Source organism: Leopardus geoffroyi, chromosome A3 (genome assembly GCF_018350155.1).
Source record: "Leopardus geoffroyi isolate Oge1 chromosome A3, O.geoffroyi_Oge1_pat1.0, whole genome shotgun sequence".
Taxonomy (NCBI): Eukaryota; Metazoa; Chordata; class Mammalia; order Carnivora; family Felidae; genus Leopardus; species Leopardus geoffroyi.
In genome coordinates this window covers 27,051,949-27,073,906 of record NC_059336.1, presented here as the reverse complement: position 1 = coordinate 27,073,906, position 21,958 = coordinate 27,051,949, and the positions used below count along the sequence as shown (strand labels likewise).

The window sequence follows — 21,958 nt, the reverse complement described above, 5'->3', positions numbered from 1 at the left end:
TTGGCAAGACTGGGTCTCGGCAAAGTCACTAAGAGAGCATTCCAAGTGCAAAGAAGGCAATGAGCAAAGGTGTGGAGGGAGGGTGATTCAGCTCCTGGGACTACCAGAGTCAGAGGGCTGGGCCGGCCCGGGACACCCCGCCAGCTGGGTCCTGGGCGCTGTCAGCTGTGGGTCTCCGGAGGCAGGACCCCCGGGGGCGGGGAAATTGAGGCGGGGACTCACTCTGCAGCCCCCCTCCCCGGGCTGGGGGGCCCGGGTGTCTCCAGGGACGCGGGCTGGGCGCTCCCACGCCCCGCTGAGGCAGGACGTTCCCACGCAGGGGTTGGCCTTGGGAAAGGCTGTAGGGCGGGCCTGGGGGCGGGCGCCCGCGCTCTGGTCCCTCTGCCGCCCATTCTCCGTTACTTGCTGGGCTGACCTAACTCGCTGCGCTGAGCAGGGAGGTGAGTGAGTGGGTGGGAGAGCCTGGCTGCCCAAGGCTGGCGGGTGAGGGATGCGGCGGCTTGGACCCCTGCTTTCGCCACCGGTGAGGATCCGTGTGGTCCCTGCCATCGAGTAGGCTCAGGAGCGGGGGATGGTTGGGGGAGGGGGGGCGGGTCCTGGCAGCTGAGAGTTGAGGACTCCTTGGGAATTACCCTCTCTCCGAATGTGGGGTGCCATTTCTTTCCCCAAATGTAGATGACTCCTCCCTCTCTTCAAATGTGGGGCTCCCCACTTACAGACAGGAGCCCTTCCTTCCCAGATGTGGGGGCCCCCTCTCACCACACATGGTACACCCCCTCCTTCTCTCTATTGGGTGCCCCTCTCTCTCCCCAGATGCGGGAAGCGGAGCGGGGGGGGGGGGGTACTTTTTCTTTCCAGAAGTGAGATACCCCCTTCCTCTCCCCAAAACGTGTGCTCCTCTTCCTCCCTCTGACCCACTTTGGTCCTTGTCCTCCTCTAAAGCCCCTCCCCACCCCCATGGGAGCCAGACTCTGAGACTTCCCTGGGGGGTGGGGGCTTGGGCTCAGCCTGTCCCCTTCCCCCACCAGATCCACCGCAGAGCAGGCTTTGTGAGCATGTAGGCAGCCAATTAGGGAGGAAGGGGTGGGGGCCAGACCGTCTGTGCAGAGACCTTGGCAGATGGCCCTGTGAGGAAGAGAGGTAGCCCCAGGCCCTGCTCCCTCCCTACCTGGACTCCCACCCAGTTTCCTCAGGGAGGGAGAGCAAACAGCCCAGGGAGGTTTCCCAACTTGGCCTGGCTGAGCTGGAGCTGGGACCAGAACCCTGGCCCACAGCGCCAAACCACTGGGACCCTGCCTCCGGGAGTTAGGCCTCCTCCCACTTCTCAGATGGTTCACTGAGGTCTCCCGAGGGGGGCTCCAGTGTCTGGGACCCCCATCTCCCCTCACCAGGATCGCAGACAAAAGTAGAAGGGTCAGAGGCATGAGGGTGACCTTGAAATCCACAGGCGGACCCCACCACCACCTGTGAAAAAGGGTTTCTGTATCTGGGCCCTGAGGGTAGGGGCAGAGGGCAATGTGGGGCAGGACTCACACACACACACACACACACACACACACACACACAGATGTTCTTCAGAGCTGTCTGGAGCTTGGTGCTGAGGAAAGGAGGACCCAGGATGCGGCAGATGCACAGCCCGGGAAGCGCTGGTAAGACCCACACACCCCACCCCTGTCCAACTCCAAGGCTAGGGGTGGGCTCCTGCTTGCCAGCTGCCCTGGGTCTGCCCAAGACTGTTTTCCACAATCCCACCCCTTGGGCCTGGGCCACATGCCTCCAGGATCTGGAGCTCACATTTGACAGGGTCCCCTTCCACCCCAAGCTTCCTCGGGGCCTGACCCCCACACCTTGGGCTCCTAGGGCCTTTGTGTCCTGAGGTGGAGTGTGCTGATGGGACCTTGGACCTCCTTTCCAGACCCTATTCAGAAAAAAGAGGCCTAAAGCAGGAGAGACTTCAGCCACATAGCAGAAGGGCCTTCCTGACCCTCCGGAGAATAACGGATAACGTTCACTGAGCCCTTACTATGTGCCCCAAGCTGTGATCAACATTTCACACAGACTAAAACACTCAGTCTTCATAACAACCATGTGAGGTGGATGCTGGGCTGTTATCTCCATTTTTCAGATGAACAAACTGAGGCCCGGAGGCCTAGGTATTAAAAGAGCCCAAAGCAGTTCCAGTACTGTCCTGGCAAGGTGGTACCAATGCCCTCCATGTGGGCACCTCTGGTGACAATAAACAGAAGCTTGATCGAGACCCTCCTGGTGCCCAGCCTTGCTCTGGACACCCTGGACACCCACACGGAGCCCTTGACGCTTAGCCACCAGGGAAAGCTTCTAGGAAGGAAGCCAGTCGTAAAACGGCCCTCTAGCAGTGGAATTGACCGAGCGTCTGCTGCTAGGCGCGCGCTAACCCTTTCAAGTATATTATCTTGAGGCTGCCCACGACAGCGTGCGGCGGGAGCTTACTGTCCCCGCTTTCCAGATGAGGACACTGAAGCACAGTGAGGTCAAGGGGCTCGCTGGAGCTGGGGTGGGTGGAACTGGAGTTCAAACGCAGCTGACTGCAAAGCCGTGCCCTTGACCGGTGGTCAAAGGCACGCAGCTGGCGCTTTACAGTTTGCAGAGCAGGTGTACCTCCGCCACGTCAGGCTCATCTCACTCAGCCTTCGTCCCACCGTTGCCTTTGCCTGCCATGCCCTCCTCACCTCACCTCTTCCCAGAGAGCACAAGGTTTGAACCCAGAGGGGCTGCCTTGCTCCTTTTCGCTCTGTGAGTTACAGCAAGTCACTTAGCTGTTCAGTTTCTCTGTCTGTAAAGTAGACAGATAACAGTCTCGCCTGGCTCAGAGTGACGCGGAGTAAATGAGTCAATTCACCTGAAGGCCTTAGAGTGGCTCCTGGCACACAGTAAGTGCTCAATAAATGCAGCCTTCTTTTTTTTTTTTTTAATGTTTGTTTATTTAAAAAAAATTTTTTTTTCAACGTTTATTTATTTTTGGGACAGAGAGAGACAGAGCATGAACGGGGAAGGGGCAGAGAGAGAGGGAGACACAGAATCGGAAACAGGCTCCAGGCTCTGAGCCATCAGCCCAGAGCCCGACGCGGGGCTCGAACTCCCGGACCGCGAGATCGTGACCTGGCTGAAGTCGGACGCCTAACCGACTGCGCCACCCAGGCGCCCCAAATGTTTGTTTATTTTTGAGAGAGAGGGAGAGCAAGCAGGGGAGGGGCAGAGAGGGGGCAGGGGTGGAAACAGAGGAGCCGAAGCAGGCTCCGTGGCGACCGCGGAAAGCCCGATGCGGGGCTCGAACTGGCGAGCCATGAGATCATGACCTGAGCCGAAGTGGGATGCTTAACCAACTGAGCCACCCAGACGCCCCGGTGCAGCCCTCTTTTTTAATATTATGGTTAGAGCTGGGATGTCCCAGGTGCAGCCTGAATGTAGCTCTTCTGTTGTACCTGCAGCCCACAGCAAGGAGAAGATGCCCCCCTACACTAACTACCATGCCCAGCGCTCCTACCCCATGCCCGATGAGCCCTTCTGCACAGAGCTCAACGCTGAGCAGCGGGCCCTGAAGGAGAAAGAGAAGGGCAGCTGGACCCAGCTGACCCATGACGAGAAGGTGGCCTGTAGGTATCAGGGGGAGGGGGGGGGGCTGGCTGGAGAGAGCGGGCTGGGGGGGGGATGACTTTGAAAAGAAGGGCCCCCACTCAAGACAGCCAGAAACCCCTGAACGCCTGAACTCATACCTGAGGGGTGAAGTTTATCCCTTTGTTCATCTATTCTCTTATTCATTCAACTATTTGTGCACAGTCAGATGCGAGGTGATGCTGGGGATACAGGAGTGAATCACCCAGATGGTTCCTGCCCTCAGGGTGCTCTCAGGCCAGTGGGGGAACGGACACAAACCCAGATAACCGTAATATGAATTTTGCGGCTAGGGCAAGGTGTGTGTCCAAGGGGTTGTGAGGACCGGAAGGAGAGAGACATGGAATCCTGGCGGGCCTTTCAGAGGAGGGCACATTCTGGCTGGCCTTGAATGATAAGGACGAGGGTGCTGCCTGGTAGTGGGAATAGCATGGGGAGGGATGTAGGAGCAGGAAAGTGTGGGCATCGCTGAGTGGTGTGGGGGGAAGGAGCAGAGAGGCAGGTGGGTGGGAGAGCAGGGGCCTGACCCCGGGAAACAGGAGGGATGTGCAATCCCAAGTCCTGCCCACCAGAGGTGCCCCGAAGGACTCATATTTGGAGCCTGCTTCTGGCCACGCTTTGCATACGGTCGATGTTCAGTAAGAATTTGCTGAATGGACAACACCTGCTTCAGGGACGGGGAGGCTGGGAATCCCTGAGGCCAAGACTTGGTCCAGGGTCCTCGGAATCCATGCGCCCGAGACCCCTACCTCCTCACCCCTCATCTGCCTCCAGTGTACCGGCTCCAGTTCCATGAGACCTTCGCGGAGATGAACCGTCGCTCCAATGAGTGGAAGACAGTGATGGGCTGTGTCTTCTTCTTTTTTGGATTCACAGCTCTGATGATTTGGTGGCAGCGGATCTATGGTGAGTGGCAACAACCCCCCCCCTCGCTACCGCCCGGGGCCACGCCCTTGTGGTCAGAGCCACCAGCCAAGCTCTTATAAGGCAACTCGTCTGAAGAGTTTTGAAAAGTCCCCCAAAGAGGTGTAGGGTGAAGGGCAGAGCACGGCTGCCTCGGTTGGGATGTAGGGGCTCTGCCTGTCTGGACCTCAATTCCCTTGTCTGTAAAATGAAAATAACAGTGCCCACATCACAGGGTTTGTGAGGATTTAATGAGAGAGCCGAAAGCCAGCGTCTGGCACATAGTCATGAATGGTAATGTTACTGACTGCTGTTATTAGCCATGGATTTTTCTGTAACAAAGAGTCACCAACATACAAGAGCTTAAACAAGATACAGGTTTTGTTCCTCTCTCACAAAAAAGGCCTGGGGGAGTATCGAGACTGCAGCGTCAGGCTCCTTCTGTCATACTGCTCTGCCATCCTTAACGTGAAGCTTTCTTCTTGATAAGGTGGCTGCCCCAGCTCCAGCCATTAAAGCCTACATTCCACCCAAGAAGAGAGAAGAGAGACCTCTTTAAGGTCCAGAAGTTGCGCACGCCACTTCTGCTCACCACCCGTTGGCTAGAAGTGATCACATGACTGGGTCTAGCCACAAGGGAAGCTGGGAAATGTAGTTTTCAGAGAGGCCGTCACATGCCCAGCTGTCTATTACTACTGAAGAGTGATTCTCAGAGTGTGAGACCCTGGACCAACACCATCACTTGGGAACTTTTAGAAATGCACATTCTCAGCCCCGGTCTGGATCTACCAAGTCAGACACTTTGAGGGTGGAGCCCAGCAATCTGTGTTTTAACAAGCTCTCCAGAGTGATTCTGCTGCCCACTCAGGTTGGAGAGGCACTACTCTGGAAGAAGGGAGGGGATGTTGGGGAAGAGCTGGCCGTCTCTGTGCCAGCTAACCTCACCTCTGATGGCCTCACCTTCTTTCTTCTTCTGCGAGAGTGTGATGTGAATTCCCGCTTTGCTTGAGGATGAAATGAGAGAGCCTTTGGGAAAAAATTTATCCTAGCCCAGTGTTTGGGGCTAACAGGTACCCATAAAGATATTTTCCTTCTTTACCACACACTGGGGTAGAAAGTACCAGTGACTCAGGCAGGCCGCGTCAGCCTCAGGGACAAATGGACCAGGAAGTAAGGTATGAGCTGTGTAGGGAGCTCTGCCCCCAGACCTTCCCTGATGCACACCTCGAGGCATCTAAAATGCCTTTGTCCTCACCCGTGCCTTCCCCGCAGTGTTCCCTAAGAAGCCCGTCACCCTGACGGATGAGTGGAAGGCCCAGCAGCTCCAGCGCATCCTGGACATGAAGGGCAACCCCGTGCAAGGGCTGGCCTCCCGGTGGGACTATGAGAAGAAGGAGTGGAAGAAGTGACATGGCATCCTGGCTGCTGTCCCTGCAGCTCCACCCTGGCCCAGGGCCTGTGGACGGCCCTTTCCTCCTCTTAATCCCAATAAAGCTGGCCTGTTCTCTTCTGCCTTCAAGCTCCACCTCTTTACTTGCCACAAACCCTTCATTACATCTAAAATCAAGCAGTGTAGTGAGGGAAGGACAGGAATAAGCCGCCTTCCGGGGGCCCAGAGCCCAGGTAGTCAGGGAGGGCTTCATGGAAGAGTAGGGACTAGGGCTTAGTCTTAACAGGTATGTGGCGTTAGGAAAGGGAGGAAGGGGAAGGGAAGGTTTTCCAGGTGGAGGGAGTGGCTTGAGCAAAGGCAAACACACTCCTTTATTCAGTCAATTAACAAATATTTATTGAGCACCTACTGTGTACCAGGTATTAACCCAGGCCATGGGGGCCCAACAGCGCATAAGACGAAGTCTCTGGCCGCATAGTGGCAGCATTGGGAGACACAAAAATGAATGTGTAAGTATAACATACAGTATGTTATGCAGAAATGAAGAAACAAAACAGAGTAGGGTAAAGGGACAGAGTTCAAAGGAGACTGGAGGTGGTAGGTGGAGGCCTTTTAGAGGAGGTGGCATCTGAGAAGAGGTCTGAATGACATGAGGGAACAAACCTTGTATCAAAGGCAGAAAAGTGGGGCGCTTGACTGGCTCAGTCAGTGGAGCGTGCGACTCTTGATCTCGGGGGTGTGAGTTTGAGCCCCACATTGGGTGTAGAGATCACTTAAAATCTTAAAAAAAATTTTTTTAACGTTTGTTTATTTCTGAGAGAGAGAGAGAGAGAGAGAGACAGAGCGTGAGTGGGGGAGGGGCAGAGAGGGGGAGACGCAGAATCTGAAACAGGCTCCAGGCTGTGAGCTGTCAGCACAGAGCCCGACACGGGGCTCGAACCCACGAACTGTGAGATCGTGACCTGAGCCGAAGCTGGACGCTTAACCAACTGAGCCGCCCAAAAGCCCCCAAAATAAAATCTTAAAAAAATAAAATAAAAAGACAGAAGAGCAAGGGCAAAGACTCCGAGGTGGGATTCTGGTCCGTGTGGGGGACCTCACAGAGGCCACAGGGGCTTTAGCGGAATGACTTGGAGAATAGCAAGAAGGTGTGTGCTGGGGAATAGGGTTGGGCTTGGGGCAGAGAGCAGATTGTACGGGGCCTCACGGGGTTTTAGTCTTATTTATTTATTTATTTATTTATTTATTTCTCCGTGCCCACCGTGGGGCTTGAACTCACGACCCTGAGATCAAGTCATATGCTCTACTGACTTGCCTGGGGGAAGCCAGCCAGGCGCCCCCGTGCGGTTTTATTCTAAGTGTGAAGACCTCCGAGAAGCAAATGCCAAGAAGGAATTAAACGTGGAGAGTTAAGGGGCTGATGTCTGTGAAGGATAGAGAAGAGAGGGAGAGGGAGCGGGAGCAGATGTCGAGAACCCTCAGACAGCGGCGCAGTGGTGCAGGTCTGAGCTCTGTGGGAGGAGGGGAGGGAGGAAGGAGGGCAGGGGAGGGAGAGCCTCAGACTCTACCGTGCTGTCTCCATCTGAGTCGGAAACCACACAGGAACGTAAACGGCGCTGTTTAATAGGAAGTCGTCAGCATAAGCAAGCGAGAGACTCTACAAAGATGTAAAGAGAGCAGTGACAGCTATCCTACGGAGAGCACCCAGGGAGGGTTGAACTTGGAAGTGGAGTGCCTTCCCCAAGCTGGGGTTTAGACCTCATCGGAGCAGGTGTGGTTGAAGCCCACGGCAGCGCAAGGAACTTTGCTGGGTCACCCGGACGAGAGCTGGTCCGTAGTCAGCGGGCGGGCAAGAAGCAACCCTCAGAGGCCCGAGGGAGCCGAGGCCGGTGGGCAGGTGGGATTGGGGCACCTTTGCAGATGTGAGGCTTGGAGCGTGTGGTATCTGCATTAGGAGCGTTGCAAGAAGATGGTCCTTAGGCCCGAGGGCTGCAAGGTGCTGAGAGACTGTGAACACTGAGCTCATGGCTGTGGCAGATCATCGCCGGGCATCCTCACACACTGCTGACTAATCACACGGCCGTGCACGTGCGCGCGCGCGCACACACGCGCACGCGCACACACACACACACACACACACACACACATCCCAGAGCCAGAAAGAGAAGCCTTTCCTCCTGAAATATCCCCTCCGGCACCCTCTCCTGGCAAAAAGCTTAGCGTCTCACTGTAAAGGAGGAAATGCCGAGTCCAGATCATTATGGCAGAGCAGGTACTGAAGGGTGAATTTGGAGCCGGGAAGCGAGAGGTCGATAGCCGCGCAGCATCTTTGTGACAGTCTCGGCCAGGCCAGTGGGGAGCCCCAGAGCAAAAAATATCCATTAGGGGAGTCCTGTGTTGGCCGAAAGGGACTCCTCCCTAATAACACCCCTGTGCTCCGTCCTCAGCAGGGAGCAGCCCCGGGGGACAGTAGCCTCAGCGTGCCAGCACTGCAGCACTTCTGAAAGAGCAGTGGCAGGAAGTGGTCATACCACCCACCTTACAGCAGGTTCTCTCAAAGAGAGACCCGAACAGCACGTCTCCATGGACACCCTCGATGCCATCGGAGGCATTTAACAGGGCAGTCGGGGCAACAATATTTATTCAATCACCAAATAGTTATTTGCATCCACTGTGTGCCAGGGGGGTACAGAGCGAATGAGACCTCATTCAAGTGTCATGAATTCCGGGTCCTTATGAATCTGACATGCTGCAATGGGGAGACAGACATTAGCCAGACGGCCACTTTAATAAGTTATAGTGCAAATGAATGCTAAGAAGAGGCGGGACCTGGTTGAACTGACCAACAGAGGGAAACTGCACTCATCTAGAGAAGTCGGAGGCGGCTTCCCTGAGGAAGTGTCCTCAGACTTGAGATATGGAAGGTGACTCGTAACTAGGTAACAGGGGTGGTAGAACAGCATTCTAGGCAGAGAAAAGCGTGTGCAAAGGCCCTGTGGTAGTGAGGACCACGGCATGATAGAGGAAATAAAGGAAGCCCGTTGGGCTATCACACAGAAGAGAAGGAAGATCTGGACTGGGACGGGTGGGGGAGTAGGAGACTCACACAGGGCTTTGTAGGCCCTGCTGCCCCTACCGAAGAGACACATGTGGGGGAAAGCAGGGGAAGATGGAGTATGGGGAGTCTTGCACATCGATTTGGTTTTTATCTGAAAGGCAACTGCCTGGTCCTGGGCTCTGCGTGGTATGAGAGACCCATTGTATTAGCCACTGCCTTAGCATGAGCGATGCTAGGGATCCAGAGACAGAGCCGACAGGAGCCCTGCCCTCCAGATCCCCCAGCCAGCTGGGCAGGACTGATACGGACACAGCCAGCTGGAGGCTCATGGGGTGTTAGCTACAGAAATGGTCAGCAGTACATTTTGACCTCATTGTTCTGACCCAGCCCCTCGGCCAAGGCAAACAAATCAGATGTTAAACTCGTCAGTTTTTTCGCCTGCAGTAATGCTGTGTAACAACCCCCAAAACTTGGTGACTCACAACGTTGAGCATTTATTTCTACTTTCATGGGCTTGTGGGTTGGCTGAGGCTCTGCCGGGATCAGCCAGGTTTAGTTCCGGACTGCGGGTTAGTACTTTGGTTTTCTGGGGCGTCTTTTAGGTTCCTGGACCCACTAAACAATTCCCTGGACGCCAGGTGGGTGTATGAAAATTCAACTCAATTCGGACACTGTGTATTTGGAAATAGCGTCAGCTTCCACAGGTTAAGGGTTCGGTCCTGCGAGACTGCCCCGCCCCCTACTTTAAGACCCCCCCCCCCCAAGGCCAAGCCCAGGTTGTTACCTGCACTTTTTTTTTTTAAATTTTTTTTTTCAACGTTTATTTATTTTTGGGACAGAGAGAGACAGAGCATGAACGGGGGAGGGGCAGAGAGAGAAGGAGACACAGAATCGGAAACAGGCTCCAGGCTCTGAGCCATCAGCCCAGAGCCTGATGCGGGGCTCGAACTCACGACCGCGAGATCGTGACCTGGCTGAAGTCAGACGCTTAACCGACTGCGCCACCCAGGCACCCCGTTACCTGCACTTTTGACGGACTGGCTGTAAGTCGGAGGATCCCACGACCCCCTCCTTGAGTTTGATTAATTTACCAGCACACCTCACGGAACTCGGGAAACCCACTTACTCACTGGATTACCAGTTTCTTATAAAAGGACATAACTCAGGAAGAGCCAGATGGAAGAGAGCATGGGGAAAGGCATAGAGCTGCCATGTCCTGTCCGGGCATTGCTGTTATCACATCTCCACGTGCTCACCAGTCCAGCAGCTCTCCGAACCCTGTCCTTCTGGGGGTTTATGGAGGCTTCATTACATAGCCATGATCGATGAAATCATTGGCCATTGGGGATTGATTCAACCTCCGGGGGGGGCCCCTCTCCCTCCCCAGGAGTGGGATGGGGTTGGGGGCGGGGTGTGTGGGAACTGAAAGTCCAACCCTCTAATCATGTGGTTTGTTCTCTGGGCAACCCGTCCCAAGATGGGGTCCAAAAAAAAAAAAAAAAAAAAAAATCACATCATTGACATAACAAGAGACACCTTTGTGGCTCTCGCCACTTCAGGAAATTCCAAGGGTTTCAGAAGCTCTGTGCCAGGAGCCAAATAGGTAGATTTCTTAGTATAGATCACAACATCACAGGCTGCCGTGACAAAATACTACAGACTGAGTGGCTTAAACAACAGAAAACTGTATTTTCTCACAGTTCCGGAGGCTCCAAGTCCAAGGTGTTGGCAGGATTGGTCTCTCCTGTTGCGTCTCTCTTTGGCTTGCAAAGCCACCTTCCTGCTACGTCCTCACATGTTCTTTCCTTTCTGCGTGCACGTCCCTGGTGTCTCTTTGTATGTCCAGATTTCCTCTGCTTACAGACACGCCCGTCAGCTTGGGTTAAGGCCTTTCCTAATGACCTCATTTTAACTTCGTTACCTCTTTAAAATTCCTATCTCCAAATACCCTCACATTCTGAAGTTAGGGCTTCAACATAACGAATTCAGAGGAGACATGACTCAACCCACAAGAGTTGGGTTCAAAGTGATTCCATGTGTCTCCTTGTTCTGGGAGCTGCGGGCACTGAGGGCATTTTTGTCTCTTGGCAGAAGTCAGAGACTGCCGAGGGGGCAGGGGGATGGTTAGGGACACGTGATGCTCTTAAAGCCCGGGCTCCACAGAATCAGCACCACCTTCCACTGGTCCAAGCAAGTCCTCTGGTGTTCCGGTTACCGTTGCTACCTTCCAAACCACCCCAAAACGTAGTGGCACAAAGCAGCCATTTTATTCTGCTCGCCAATTCTGTGGGTCAGGAATTCAGGCAGGGCACAGCGGTTACTGTTTGCTTCTGTTCTAGAATGTTTGAGGTCTCGGCTGGGAACACTCCAGAGGCAGTGGCCAGAATGTTCTGGAGGTGTGTTCACTCTGGTGGTTGACGCTGGCTGTCAGCTGGCCGAGCAGGCCTGCTCTGTCAACCGGACATCCTTCTTTTGTGGCATGCCCGGGTGGTCTCTCTGTGTGGGCTAGTTTGGGCTCCCTCAGAGCCTGGTGGGCGGGTCCCAAGAGAGCACTCCAAGAGAACAAGAAGAAAGGGTATTGCACTCTCACGATCTAGCCTCGGAAGACACATAGCATCACTTCTGCCGAACCCTGTTGGTCAAGGCACTCACAAAGCTCCACCCGCGTTCAAGAGGGAGCGGACATAGACTTCCCTACCCCATGGTCACAGTGTAAGATGCAAGATGCACGTGAGATGGGAAATATGGTTGTGGCCACCTTTGGACAATATAGTCTGCCACCCACAGCCAAGCCCAACATCAACGGGCAGAGAAATAGCCTCCGTCGGAGTACACGTGGCGAGCGTGGGGTGGAGGGAAACTGTGAGCAAATACCACCCCCTCTCACAGATGGGGAGAAGTAACCAACACACAATCATGTTGATAAAAGCTAAAACTGGGGCGCCTGGGTGGCTCAGTCGGTTAAGTGGCCGACTTCGGCCCAGGTCATGATCTCGCCGGTCCGTGAGTTCGAGCCCCGCATCGGGCTCTGTGCTGACAGCTCAGAGCCTGGAGCCTGTTTCAGATTCTGTGTCTCCCTCTCTCTGGCCCTCCCCTGTTCATGCTTTGTCTCTCTCTGTCTCAAAAATAAATAAACGTTAAAAAAAAAAAATTAAAAAAAAAAAAAAAAAAGCTAAAACTGACCCACAGTAACTTGGATGTCAACAAAACTTCAAACAGCAACATTTTGACATTTAGATTGTCAAATTTAGACCTGAGAATTCTGGCGAGGGGCGCCTGGGTGGCTCAGTGGGCTGAGCGTCCAACTTCGGATCAGGTCATGATCTCACGGTTCGTGGGTTCAAGCCCCGCATCGGGCTCTGTGCTGACGGCTCAGAGCCTGCAGCCTGCTTCAGATTCTGTGTCTCCCTCTCTCTCTCTCTCTCTGCCCCTCCCTGCTCATGCTCTGTCTTTCTCTGTCTCTCAAATAATAAAATAAAACATTAAAAAAAATTTTTTTTTTAAATCGGACCAAATAGAAATAATGGATACTAGCAGACAATGCATAATGGCAGAAAACCCTTGAAATCAGATGTGGATGGGGCGCCTGAGTGGCTCAGTTGGTTAAGCACCCGACTTCAGCTCAGGTCATGATCTCATGGTGCATGAGTTCGAGCCCCGCATCGGGCTCTGTTCTGACAGCTCAGAGCTTGGAGCCTGCTTTGGATTCTGTGTGTGTCTCTCTCTCTGCCCCAGCCCCACTTGTGCTCTGTCTCTCTTTGTCTCTCAAAAATGAACAAATGTTAAAAAAAGTTAAAAAAAAAAAAAAAAGGAATGAAATGTGGGTAAAAATGACTGAGGGGAGAATCACATCTTGTTGGCAGCATTTACTCCACAAGGTCAAGTTGATTGCAATGAAAAAAATAATTTTGTAAAATTAAATTTAAAATGGCAAACATTGGAAAGAATTTGACTTTTGTCATAAAATAACTGATTGAGGAATAAAATTGACTTCAGGCAGCTTGCTCAAGAAAGCTCTCTCTTAAAAAAAAAAAAAAAAAAAGCCCTTTCTTGATGTATTAGAATTAGTGTAATTCTGATAAAAATATTTGGAGTCAAAACTCATAGTCAAAATAGTCTTGGGATAAACACAACCATGAGGTCAAAATGTCCTGTAATAGTAAAATTATCAGTAAAAACAAAGAAAGAGAGAGACTGCAAAGACAGATAAGGAATTAACAAGTATTTATCTGTATGAGAGACAGAGGGCTGATTTCCTTAATATGTTAAAAAAAAAAAAAACACCTGGGGGGTGCCTGGGGGGCTCAGTCAGTTAAATGTCATACTCTTGACTTTGGCTCGGCTCGGGACATCATCTCACGGTTTGTGAGTTCAAGCCCCGAGTCGGGCTCCACACTGTCAGTGCAGATTCTCTGTCTGTCTCTCTCAAAATAAATAAGTAAATGTAAAAAAAAAAAAAAAACAAAACAAACCTGGGGTGTTGGGGTGGCTAAGTTGGTTGATCTCAGCTCAGGTCTTGATCTCAGGATTGTGAGTTCAAGACCCATGTTGGGTGTGGAGCCTACTTAAAAAAAAAAAAAAAGCACCTGGATGGCTCAGTCAGTTGAGCATCCGACTCTTGATTTTGGCCCAGGTCAAGATCCCAAGGGCATGGGATTGAGCCCTGCTCTGGGCTTTGCAGTGAGTGTGGATTCTGCTTCAGATTCACTCTCTCTCTCAAATTAAAAAATATTGGGGCACCTCAGTTGAGCATCCGACTTCAGCTCAGATCATGATCTTGCCATTCCCGAGTTTGGGCCCCACATCAGGCTCTGTGCTGACAGGTCAGAGCCTGGAGCCTGTTTTGGATTCTGTGTCTCCCTCTGTCTCTCTCTCTCTCTGTCCCTCCCCGCTCATGCTCTCTTTCTCAAAAATAAACATTGGGGCGCCTGTGTGGCTCAGTCGGTTGAGCGTCTGACTTCGGCTCAAGTCATGATCTCACGGTTTGTGAGTTCGAGCCCCGCGTCGGGCTCTGTGCTGACGGCTTGGAGCCTGGAGCCTGGAGCCTGGAGCCTGCTTCAGATTCTGTGTCTCCCTCTCCTTCTGCCCCTCCCCCACTTGCACTCTGTCTCTCTGTCTCAAAAATAAAATAAACATTCAAATAAGTAAATAAAATAAACATAAAAAAATAAAATACGTTTATTGATACTTGTTTTGTGCTTGAACACACAGCCTACCCTGAAGCACATTTTCACGTGTATGGAAGAATATGTATTCTGCTGTTGTTGGGTGGGGTGTTCTATAGATGTCTGGTAGGGCTGGTTGGTTTCTAGTGATGCTTACATTGTCGATTTCTTCTCATTTCCTTTTGTGTATATTTTTAAAATATTCTCTTCACCGTCACCATGGGGATTTCAATTAACATAGGAAATTCAGAACAATCTCGCATTGATACCCATTTAATTTGAGCAGCATATAAAAACCGCTCCATGCTCCCCCTTTCCGTTATTCTAATTATTCTATCATTCTAATATTTTTCTATTATTTTGTCACAAATTGTATCTTTATACATTGCGTGCCCATTAACATAGAGTTCTAAGTTTTTAGGCATTTGTATGTTATTTTTTAAATATTTATTTATTTAAGTAATCTCTATACCCAGCATGGGGTTTGAACTCACAGCCCTGAGATCAAGAGTTATCTGCTCCTCCTACTGAGCCAGCCAGATGCCCCCCCCTTTTTTTTATCCATTTGTGTTTCTTGTTTTTAAAATACACCCTTTTTAAAATAATTTTTTAAAAGTTGATTTATTTAGAGAGAGAGAGAGAGAGAGAGGGGAGGGGCAGAGAGAGACAATCCCAAGCAGGCTCCGAACTGCCAGCACAAAGCCTGACGTGGGGTTTGAACTTGCGAACCATGAGATCATGACCTGAGCTGAAATCAAGACTTGGACGCTTTCCTGACTGAGGCACCCAGGCACCCCTATCCCTTTGCATTTTAAATCATGTAGGAGACAAAGAAAGTTATAACCCCAAAATATAATAATGCTTCTTTTATATCTATGTAGTTACCTTTATCAGAGTTCTTTATTTCTTTATATGTCTTCAAATTTCACTGATTTGTACCCTTTATCATTTCCTTCCTCCTTCTTGCTTTGAGTTTACTTGGCTCTTTTTCTAGTTTCTTGAGGTGGGAGCTTAGATTGTTGAACTGAGACTTTTTCTCTGTTCTTTAAAAAAAATTTTTTTTAATGTTTATTTATTTTTGACAGAGAGACAGAGCATGAGCGGGCGGGGGCGGGGGGGGGGTTGTGGCACAGAAAGAGAGGGAGACACAGAATGTGAAGCAGGCTTCAGGCTCCGAGCTGTCAGCACAGAGCCCGACGCGGGGTTCGAACTCACGAACCGTGAGATCATGACCCGAGCCGAAGTTGGACGCTCAACCGACTGAGCCACCCAGGCGCCCCGACTTTTTCTCTGTTCTGATGTGTGCATTTCTGGTACACACTTCCCTCTCAGCACTGCTCTTGCCGTGTCCTGCAAGTTTTGATATGTCATGAGCTCATCTCATTCAATTCAATGTATTTTTTAAATTTCCCTAGAGTCTTCTTCTTTGACTCGTGCATGATTTAGAAATGCGTTGTTTAGCTTTCTGAGTGTTTGGAGATTTCGTCTCATCTTGCTGTTGTTAATTTCCAGTTTGAGTCTCCTGAGGTCAGAGAACACATCGTGTGATTCCCATTCTTTTAAATTTGTTGGGGTTTGTTTTTTGTTTTATGTCCAGAATATGGTCTATACTGAGCTATATTCAGCGGGCACTTGGAAAGAGTGAGTATTCTGCTGTTGAATGCCACGTTCTCTGAATGTCAACTGGATTCCATTGTTGATGGTGCTGTAGAGAGTTCTTCTATATTGTTGGTGATTTTCTGTCTGGTCGTTCTGTCAGTTGTTGAGAGAAGTGTATTGTTAATTGTGGATTTGTCTGTTTCTCTTTTCCATCAGTTTTTGCTGCTTGCGTGATCTTTTTTATCCTTTTTTCCTCCATCTGCCTATACATTTGAAGTGAGGTTTTTTGTTTTGTTTTGTTTTTTTTTAAGTTTATTTACTTACTTTGGAGACAGCGTGAGCAGGGGAAGAGCAGAGAGAGAGAGGGAGAGCGGAGCCTGCCAGACGCAGGTCTCGAACCCACAAACTGTGATGGTGGTTGCCGTAGGTATAACATCACGTGCACATAACACAGTCTACCGGCGCCCTCATTTTGCAATTTGAGTGAAGTGTAGGAACTTTACCCTCTTCACATCCCTTTACCCACTTTCGTTGTTGCCAGGTGGGGGTGGAATCGTGGGCTCCCAGTGTGTCTGCATCGACGTGTGGGAAGGAGGAGGCAGGCGAGGAGGGCTCGTTACTGGCCAGCAGACATGAAAGTCCTGGCTCCCTTGGCCTTACGACATCCCACACTGGTGGGAGTGTCTGGGCACCTTGACTCATGAGGTTGGACGGAGTCACCAAATCCCCACTTGGCCTTCGCTGATGTGGATAAGGCCACTGTTTTTCCCATGGTGTTTGGCTGGAGTGGAGCTCTTCCTGTCTAGAAATGTTCTACCCTGCTGGCTTGTTCCTTTCCTAATCCCTTGACTAGACAAAGTAGGCTTTTGTTGGGGCTGTGTTGTCTTTTCTGTGCCCATTGGCTTTTTTTTGGGTAGCCAAAAAAGCCAGCTCCAGCTTCTTTGGCTCCAAGTCTGGGATCTCTGAGGCAAAAAGAAAACCCATAGGACTTGCCACTGGGTCATTCCTGGGGTCCTGAGGTCCCTGGCCTGTCTGCCTTCTCTTCACTTTTCATATGCTTGTTTTATATGCAATGTCCAGGGTTTTTAGCTTCATTAGGTGAAAAAGGAAAAAGCAGATCTGCTTCATTTTCCTAAAAGTGCGAGTATAGATAGAAGCAGGGTCACTTGTCCGGAGGAGTTTCTGCCAGGCTGCATTTTACGGATTGTGTTCCGTGTAGCACTTCTTGTGCCCCTGTATTTTCCATCCATGGTGGTTACGTTTAGAAGCTTTGGTCCCACGCAGAGCCGACTTTTGACAAGAACATTTCAGGGGCGTGCTGTGTTCTCTGACCAGGAGGCGCACGATGGCAGCGTCCTTGGGTGCCATTTGCAGCCCCTGCCGGTCATTGTGTGGATTCATTAACTTATCAGGGACACAGATGGCTTTCAAATTATTAAAAGACGCCAACCTCAATTAGAGTTTTGAAAATGAAATTTTAAAGTATAGGGTACTATTTTTTTTTTCCTCAGCCAGATTGACAAAAGATCAAAGAGTGTTCACGCGGATGTTGGCAAGGGTGCAGGGGACACGCAGTTCCACGGGATGACAGCTTTGGCTGTCTCCATCAAAATAACACATGCGTATATCCTTTGGCCCAGTGATTCTACTTCTATGAATATCCCGTGGGTGTACATGTGTATGTACAAAATGACGGATACACCAGGCTGTTGATTGCAGTACTGTTTGGATTAGCAAGAGTTGAGAACTACCAAATTGTTCCTCCCTCCAGGAGAGTTTCCCAGCTGGTGTGCTACATAGTTTCGTGAGCTGTGGCAGACATGTTTTTGCCCCGGCCATGTGCCCTTAAGCCCGTCCTCAGAAGTCATGTGTAACTTTGGTGGACAGTTCTCATTCAAGGAACGGGCGCCTTGCCTTGTCCTTCTGACCATAGGTTGATGCCGGGCCCAAGCCTGGGGCAGGCAGGAAGTGCCAAGTGCTGGGGAGAAATACACAGGAGCAGCCCTCAGCCAATGAGGGATGGGAGTCGTTCAATGAGTACACTGAGGTTCTTGTCCCTAGAACGTTCTACAAGTTTTTCAAAGGATGCCCTGGAAAAGAGCCCCATTGTCTCAAGTGGCAATTTATGTGCCATTGTACCCTGTGTTGGCCTGCCCTGCCTCACTGTCCCTGCTGTCCTAGGATCACCACTTAAACTGCTTACACCTGAATCCTTACTTTAGACTTCGCGTTTAGTGGATAGCCATAAGAAGACACAGAGCTTGGGCAGTTGGAGTCCCAAGACTAGTCCCCTCAGGGGTCCTTGGAGCAGTGGTAGGGGATGATGGAAGGGGGTGGTGTGACAGCTTAGCCTAAAAGCACGTACATTTATGGTGCCAGATGCCATTCTTAAGCACTTCACAAGCATAAAACCTGCACTAAATCTGCATAACCACCCATTATTATCATCTCCATTTTACAGGTGAAGAAACTGAGGCACAGGGAGGTTAAGGGCACCGGGCTATCCTAGGAAGTATGGTTTCAGAGCCCTGCTCCTAACTGCTACACAGCCTGTGTCTCCTCTGGCCCTCACCACTCCACCAGGATGCGTTGAGCATGGCGAAGGTTGGGCTCTTTCTTCCTGGATGTCTACTGCAGGGATCAGCCACGGGGCACGTGGCCACCCATCCTCCACAAGGACCTTCACACAAAGTCTGTGGAGCCACCGGAGAAATTTGTTTTCCAGGTGCCCCAGGAGCTTGGCATGAAGTCCAGGTGAGACTAATGTGCCTAGAAGGGATGGTCAACCAGCTGCAGAGAGATGTCCTGCCACATAAATAGTTTGTAAATAAGGGCTTTATCATTATTTTTATTTATTGCTATTATTTTTACAAGGCAATTAGGACAGCGAACAGGTGTTTTGTTTTGTTTTGTTTTGCAGGGGGCGGGGTGGGGGGCACTGAACAGTTGTTCTGCTTTGCAGGGGCGGGGTAGGGGGCACTGTTTTTTACATCAGTGCAATTTGAGCCAAGCCTTCCTGACTAGGCACTGGTCATTTCCCCACTCAGCAGCAAATTTACAAACTATCTTGTTGGCTAGCCACTGCATTGTTTATATTCCTTTTTATTTTATTTTCAGAACTTTTTCTTTCTTATGCTTATATTCATGGTACCTCAGTGTTTTGTTTTTTTAATATTTTATCTTTAATTTCTACACCCAATGTGGGGCTTGAACTCACAACCCCGAGATCAAGATCAAGAGCCAGCCAGACACCTTGATACTTTTAAGTATCGATGTTTTAAGAATGACTTCCTCAAATTTTAAGATTGGCAAATATCATCCCGATAAATTTGTCTTATTTGATTTTTTCAAATGTTTATTTTGAGAGACAGAAAGAGCAAGTGGGGGAGGCGCAGAGAAAGGAACAGAGAGAATCCCAAGCAGGCTCTGTACTGTCAACTCTGAGCCCAACACAGGGCTCAATCCCACGAACTGGACCATGAGATCGTGACCTGAGCTAAAATCAAGACTCAGACGTTTAACCAACTAAGTCACCCAGGTGTCCCTGTCTTACTTGATTTTTGATAAATATCCATGCTCTAATGTTAGAATTCTGGTCATATGAAGTATTAATTCCCTCCTAAATTACTGAAACTGCCCCATTCCTGAGGGCTCATACATGAACACTTAGCTTGAACAATTCCGTGCAAACAGCCCATGAGTTCTTATGAAATTTAAATGGTTTTACCACAAAGTCTGTCCCTGCCTTCTTTCCTTCCTTTCTCTCTCTTTCCCTGCCTCCTTTCCTCTCTTCCTGTGTGCTGTGCAGCCTTGCCTAGTGCTAATAAGTCACAATCTTCTCAAAAAAAAAAAAAAAAAAAAAAAGGCTTTATGTCATTTCCTGTGTTCTGGAACTCATCATTACTTTAAAATACCTGAATGAGGAGCACCTGGGTGGCTCAGTTGGTTAAGCGGCCAGCTTCGGCTCAGGTCACGATCTCGAGGTCCATGAGTTTGAGCCCCGCGTCGGGCTCTGTGCTGACAGCTCAGAGCCTGGAGCCTGTTTTGGATTCTGTGTCTCCCTCTCTCTCTGACCCTCCCCCGTTCATGCTCTGTCTCTCCCTGTCTCAAAAATAAATAAAATGTTAAAAAAAAATTTTTTTTAAATACCTGAAATGAAAAAGTTCATTTGGATTTGAAATCCACTTGAATATATTATATTTGTCAATTAAATAAAGGGAAGAGCTGTTGGAATGTTTAAATATAATTTCAATTGTAAGCTTTGGGATGGTTAAATTTTTTCTTTTAGCACCTACTTGCAGCTATGAAGTCTCTTGTTGATGTCAACTACCAAGAATTTGAAGGGATCATCATTAATAAGCCTTGATTGGAAATTGTGTGAACCATTTTGATTATAAAAGCTCATATAAAATATTTGTGTCTCTTAAGAAATAAATTTTAAAATAGGTATATTGCTGTTTCAAAGTTCATTATGAAATATATTTCATTTTTCTCATTATAAATATAGTATATAGAAATGAATTCCGTCCCCTTCCCCGGACCCACGTGGACAGTCTGAAACTCCTTCCAACTTTTCCTCAGTGTGCAATTCCAGTATTTTATGCACATGCCATAGCATGTATAAAGTTGGAAATCACTGAGTTAGATAGAGGTCTGGTTAAAATACTACACAGCTAGAATAAATCATGAAGCTGTCATGAGTATTGTAACTGTTGAACCTGTATGATGAGTACACGGGGATTCCTGTATGAGTATGTAAACGTGTATAAGACATTACTTAGGGAGAAAATGCAAGGCAGTGTAGGTCTGTTACCATTTGTGTAAAAAAAAGGCAGGGAGGATAAAAGTATATTTATATCCATGTATTTGTCTGTATGTGAAAAGATGTTTCCAGAAGGATCAAAAATCTGAAGAGGGGCCTGAGTGGCTAAGGTAAAAGAGCAGGGGCAAGGGGCACATTGTGGGGATAGGGGTGGGGGAAACGCTGGAGACTTTGGTGTTGAACTAAAGAGAATGATGACCCTGAGCACAGGGACAGCAGTGGCAAGCTCTGAATCTAATACCCAACGATTGGAAGTGTAGAGGTCCTTCTGGTGAGCCGGATGGAGGACGGAGGACACCAGGGAAAGCTGGCCAGGTGGGAGACGGAGGTCATGGGCGCTACGGAAGGGCAGAGGCAGTGGGCGTGGCTTCAGGTCTCACCAGCCTCGACCACCAGGGGGCAGCCAAGCCTGCTCCTGAAGGCGTGAGGGGCGGAGCGTCCGAGGCAGGTTCCCGCCTCCAGCTCCGTCCCCGGCTGGAGCGCCCGCCCATAGAGTCCACGTTTTCCCAGACCCTTTCGGGACCTCGGCTGCTACAGGTGGAACTGTATAGGAAGCCCGCCCCATGGTGGGGTCATCGCTGCCGCACCCTCCCCACTCCCTCAACCAGCCTCCCCCAAGCTCTTTTGGGTTATTTCATTCAAGCTGGACCACAGTCGTGTGAGATGGGTACTGCCATCAATCCCATTTACGGAGGTGCAAGTTGGAGCACAGAGAAGGTAGGTAGCTTGCCCAAAGTCACAAGCCCAGGAAGGGTGACCCAGGAAACACACCTGACTTGCCCACCCTGAGAACCAGAACCTTAATCAAACCATGGCTCCTTCACTGGTCTCCAGGTTTCTACTCTGCTCCCCTCCAGAACCTTCTCCACACAGCTGCCAGAGGGTGTTTTGGGGCCCTACGGGGGCATATCATTCCCTGACAACTTCCCTCTGGCTCTCACTGCCCTCAGGATCAAGTTCAGCCCCCTCATCCCACCGCTCTGGCATCACCTTGACCCAGGAGGCCTTCTCAACTCGACACACCCATTTTCTTTCAGCCTGAAGAAAACTTATTCACCCTGTGCACTTGCTTCTTCTTCACCAGGACCACTCTTCTTGCTTCCCCCATTCTTTTAGTTAACTCCTACATTCTTCCAGCCCTAGATCTCATTACCACATCTTCTAGGGAGTCTTCCCTGACTCCTGACTCCCAGGCAAGCTCAGGCTCCACATTAAATACTGTTGGGGCACTCACTATGAGCCTCTTAAGTTGCACTGGCCTCAGAAATGTGCTTCACTTTTGTAATTATAATGGTGTCACCATTCCAAAAACTCCCCAATCACCCTTGATTCCTCTTTCTTGACCGATTTCTAATCCATCAGTAAATCCT

General features: G+C 50.2%; 1 protein-coding gene across 6 annotated transcripts; it reads left to right on the top strand.

Annotated features, from left to right (window-relative positions):
• Window positions 1-219: 219 nt before the first annotated feature.
• Window positions 220-6,073, top strand: LOC123580338. Of its 6 annotated transcripts, none has more exons than XM_045444970.1 (6): window positions 399-523; window positions 1,568-1,649; window positions 2,824-2,909; window positions 3,468-3,632; window positions 4,426-4,557; window positions 5,827-6,073. In XM_045444970.1, the coding sequence occupies exons 4-6, from the start codon at window positions 3,485-3,487 to the stop codon at window positions 5,961-5,963; spliced, it is 417 nt and encodes a 138-aa protein (XP_045300926.1). In that variant the 5' UTR covers window positions 399-523; window positions 1,568-1,649; window positions 2,824-2,909; window positions 3,468-3,484; the 3' UTR covers window positions 5,964-6,073. The 6 variants fall into 6 exon arrangements, with proteins under 6 accessions (XP_045300922.1, XP_045300926.1, XP_045300924.1 ...); XM_045444968.1 differs by having other exon boundaries at window positions 2,821-2,909; XM_045444969.1 differs by having other exon boundaries at window positions 425-440; window positions 2,821-2,909.
• Window positions 6,074-21,958: the final 15,885 nt, after the last annotated feature.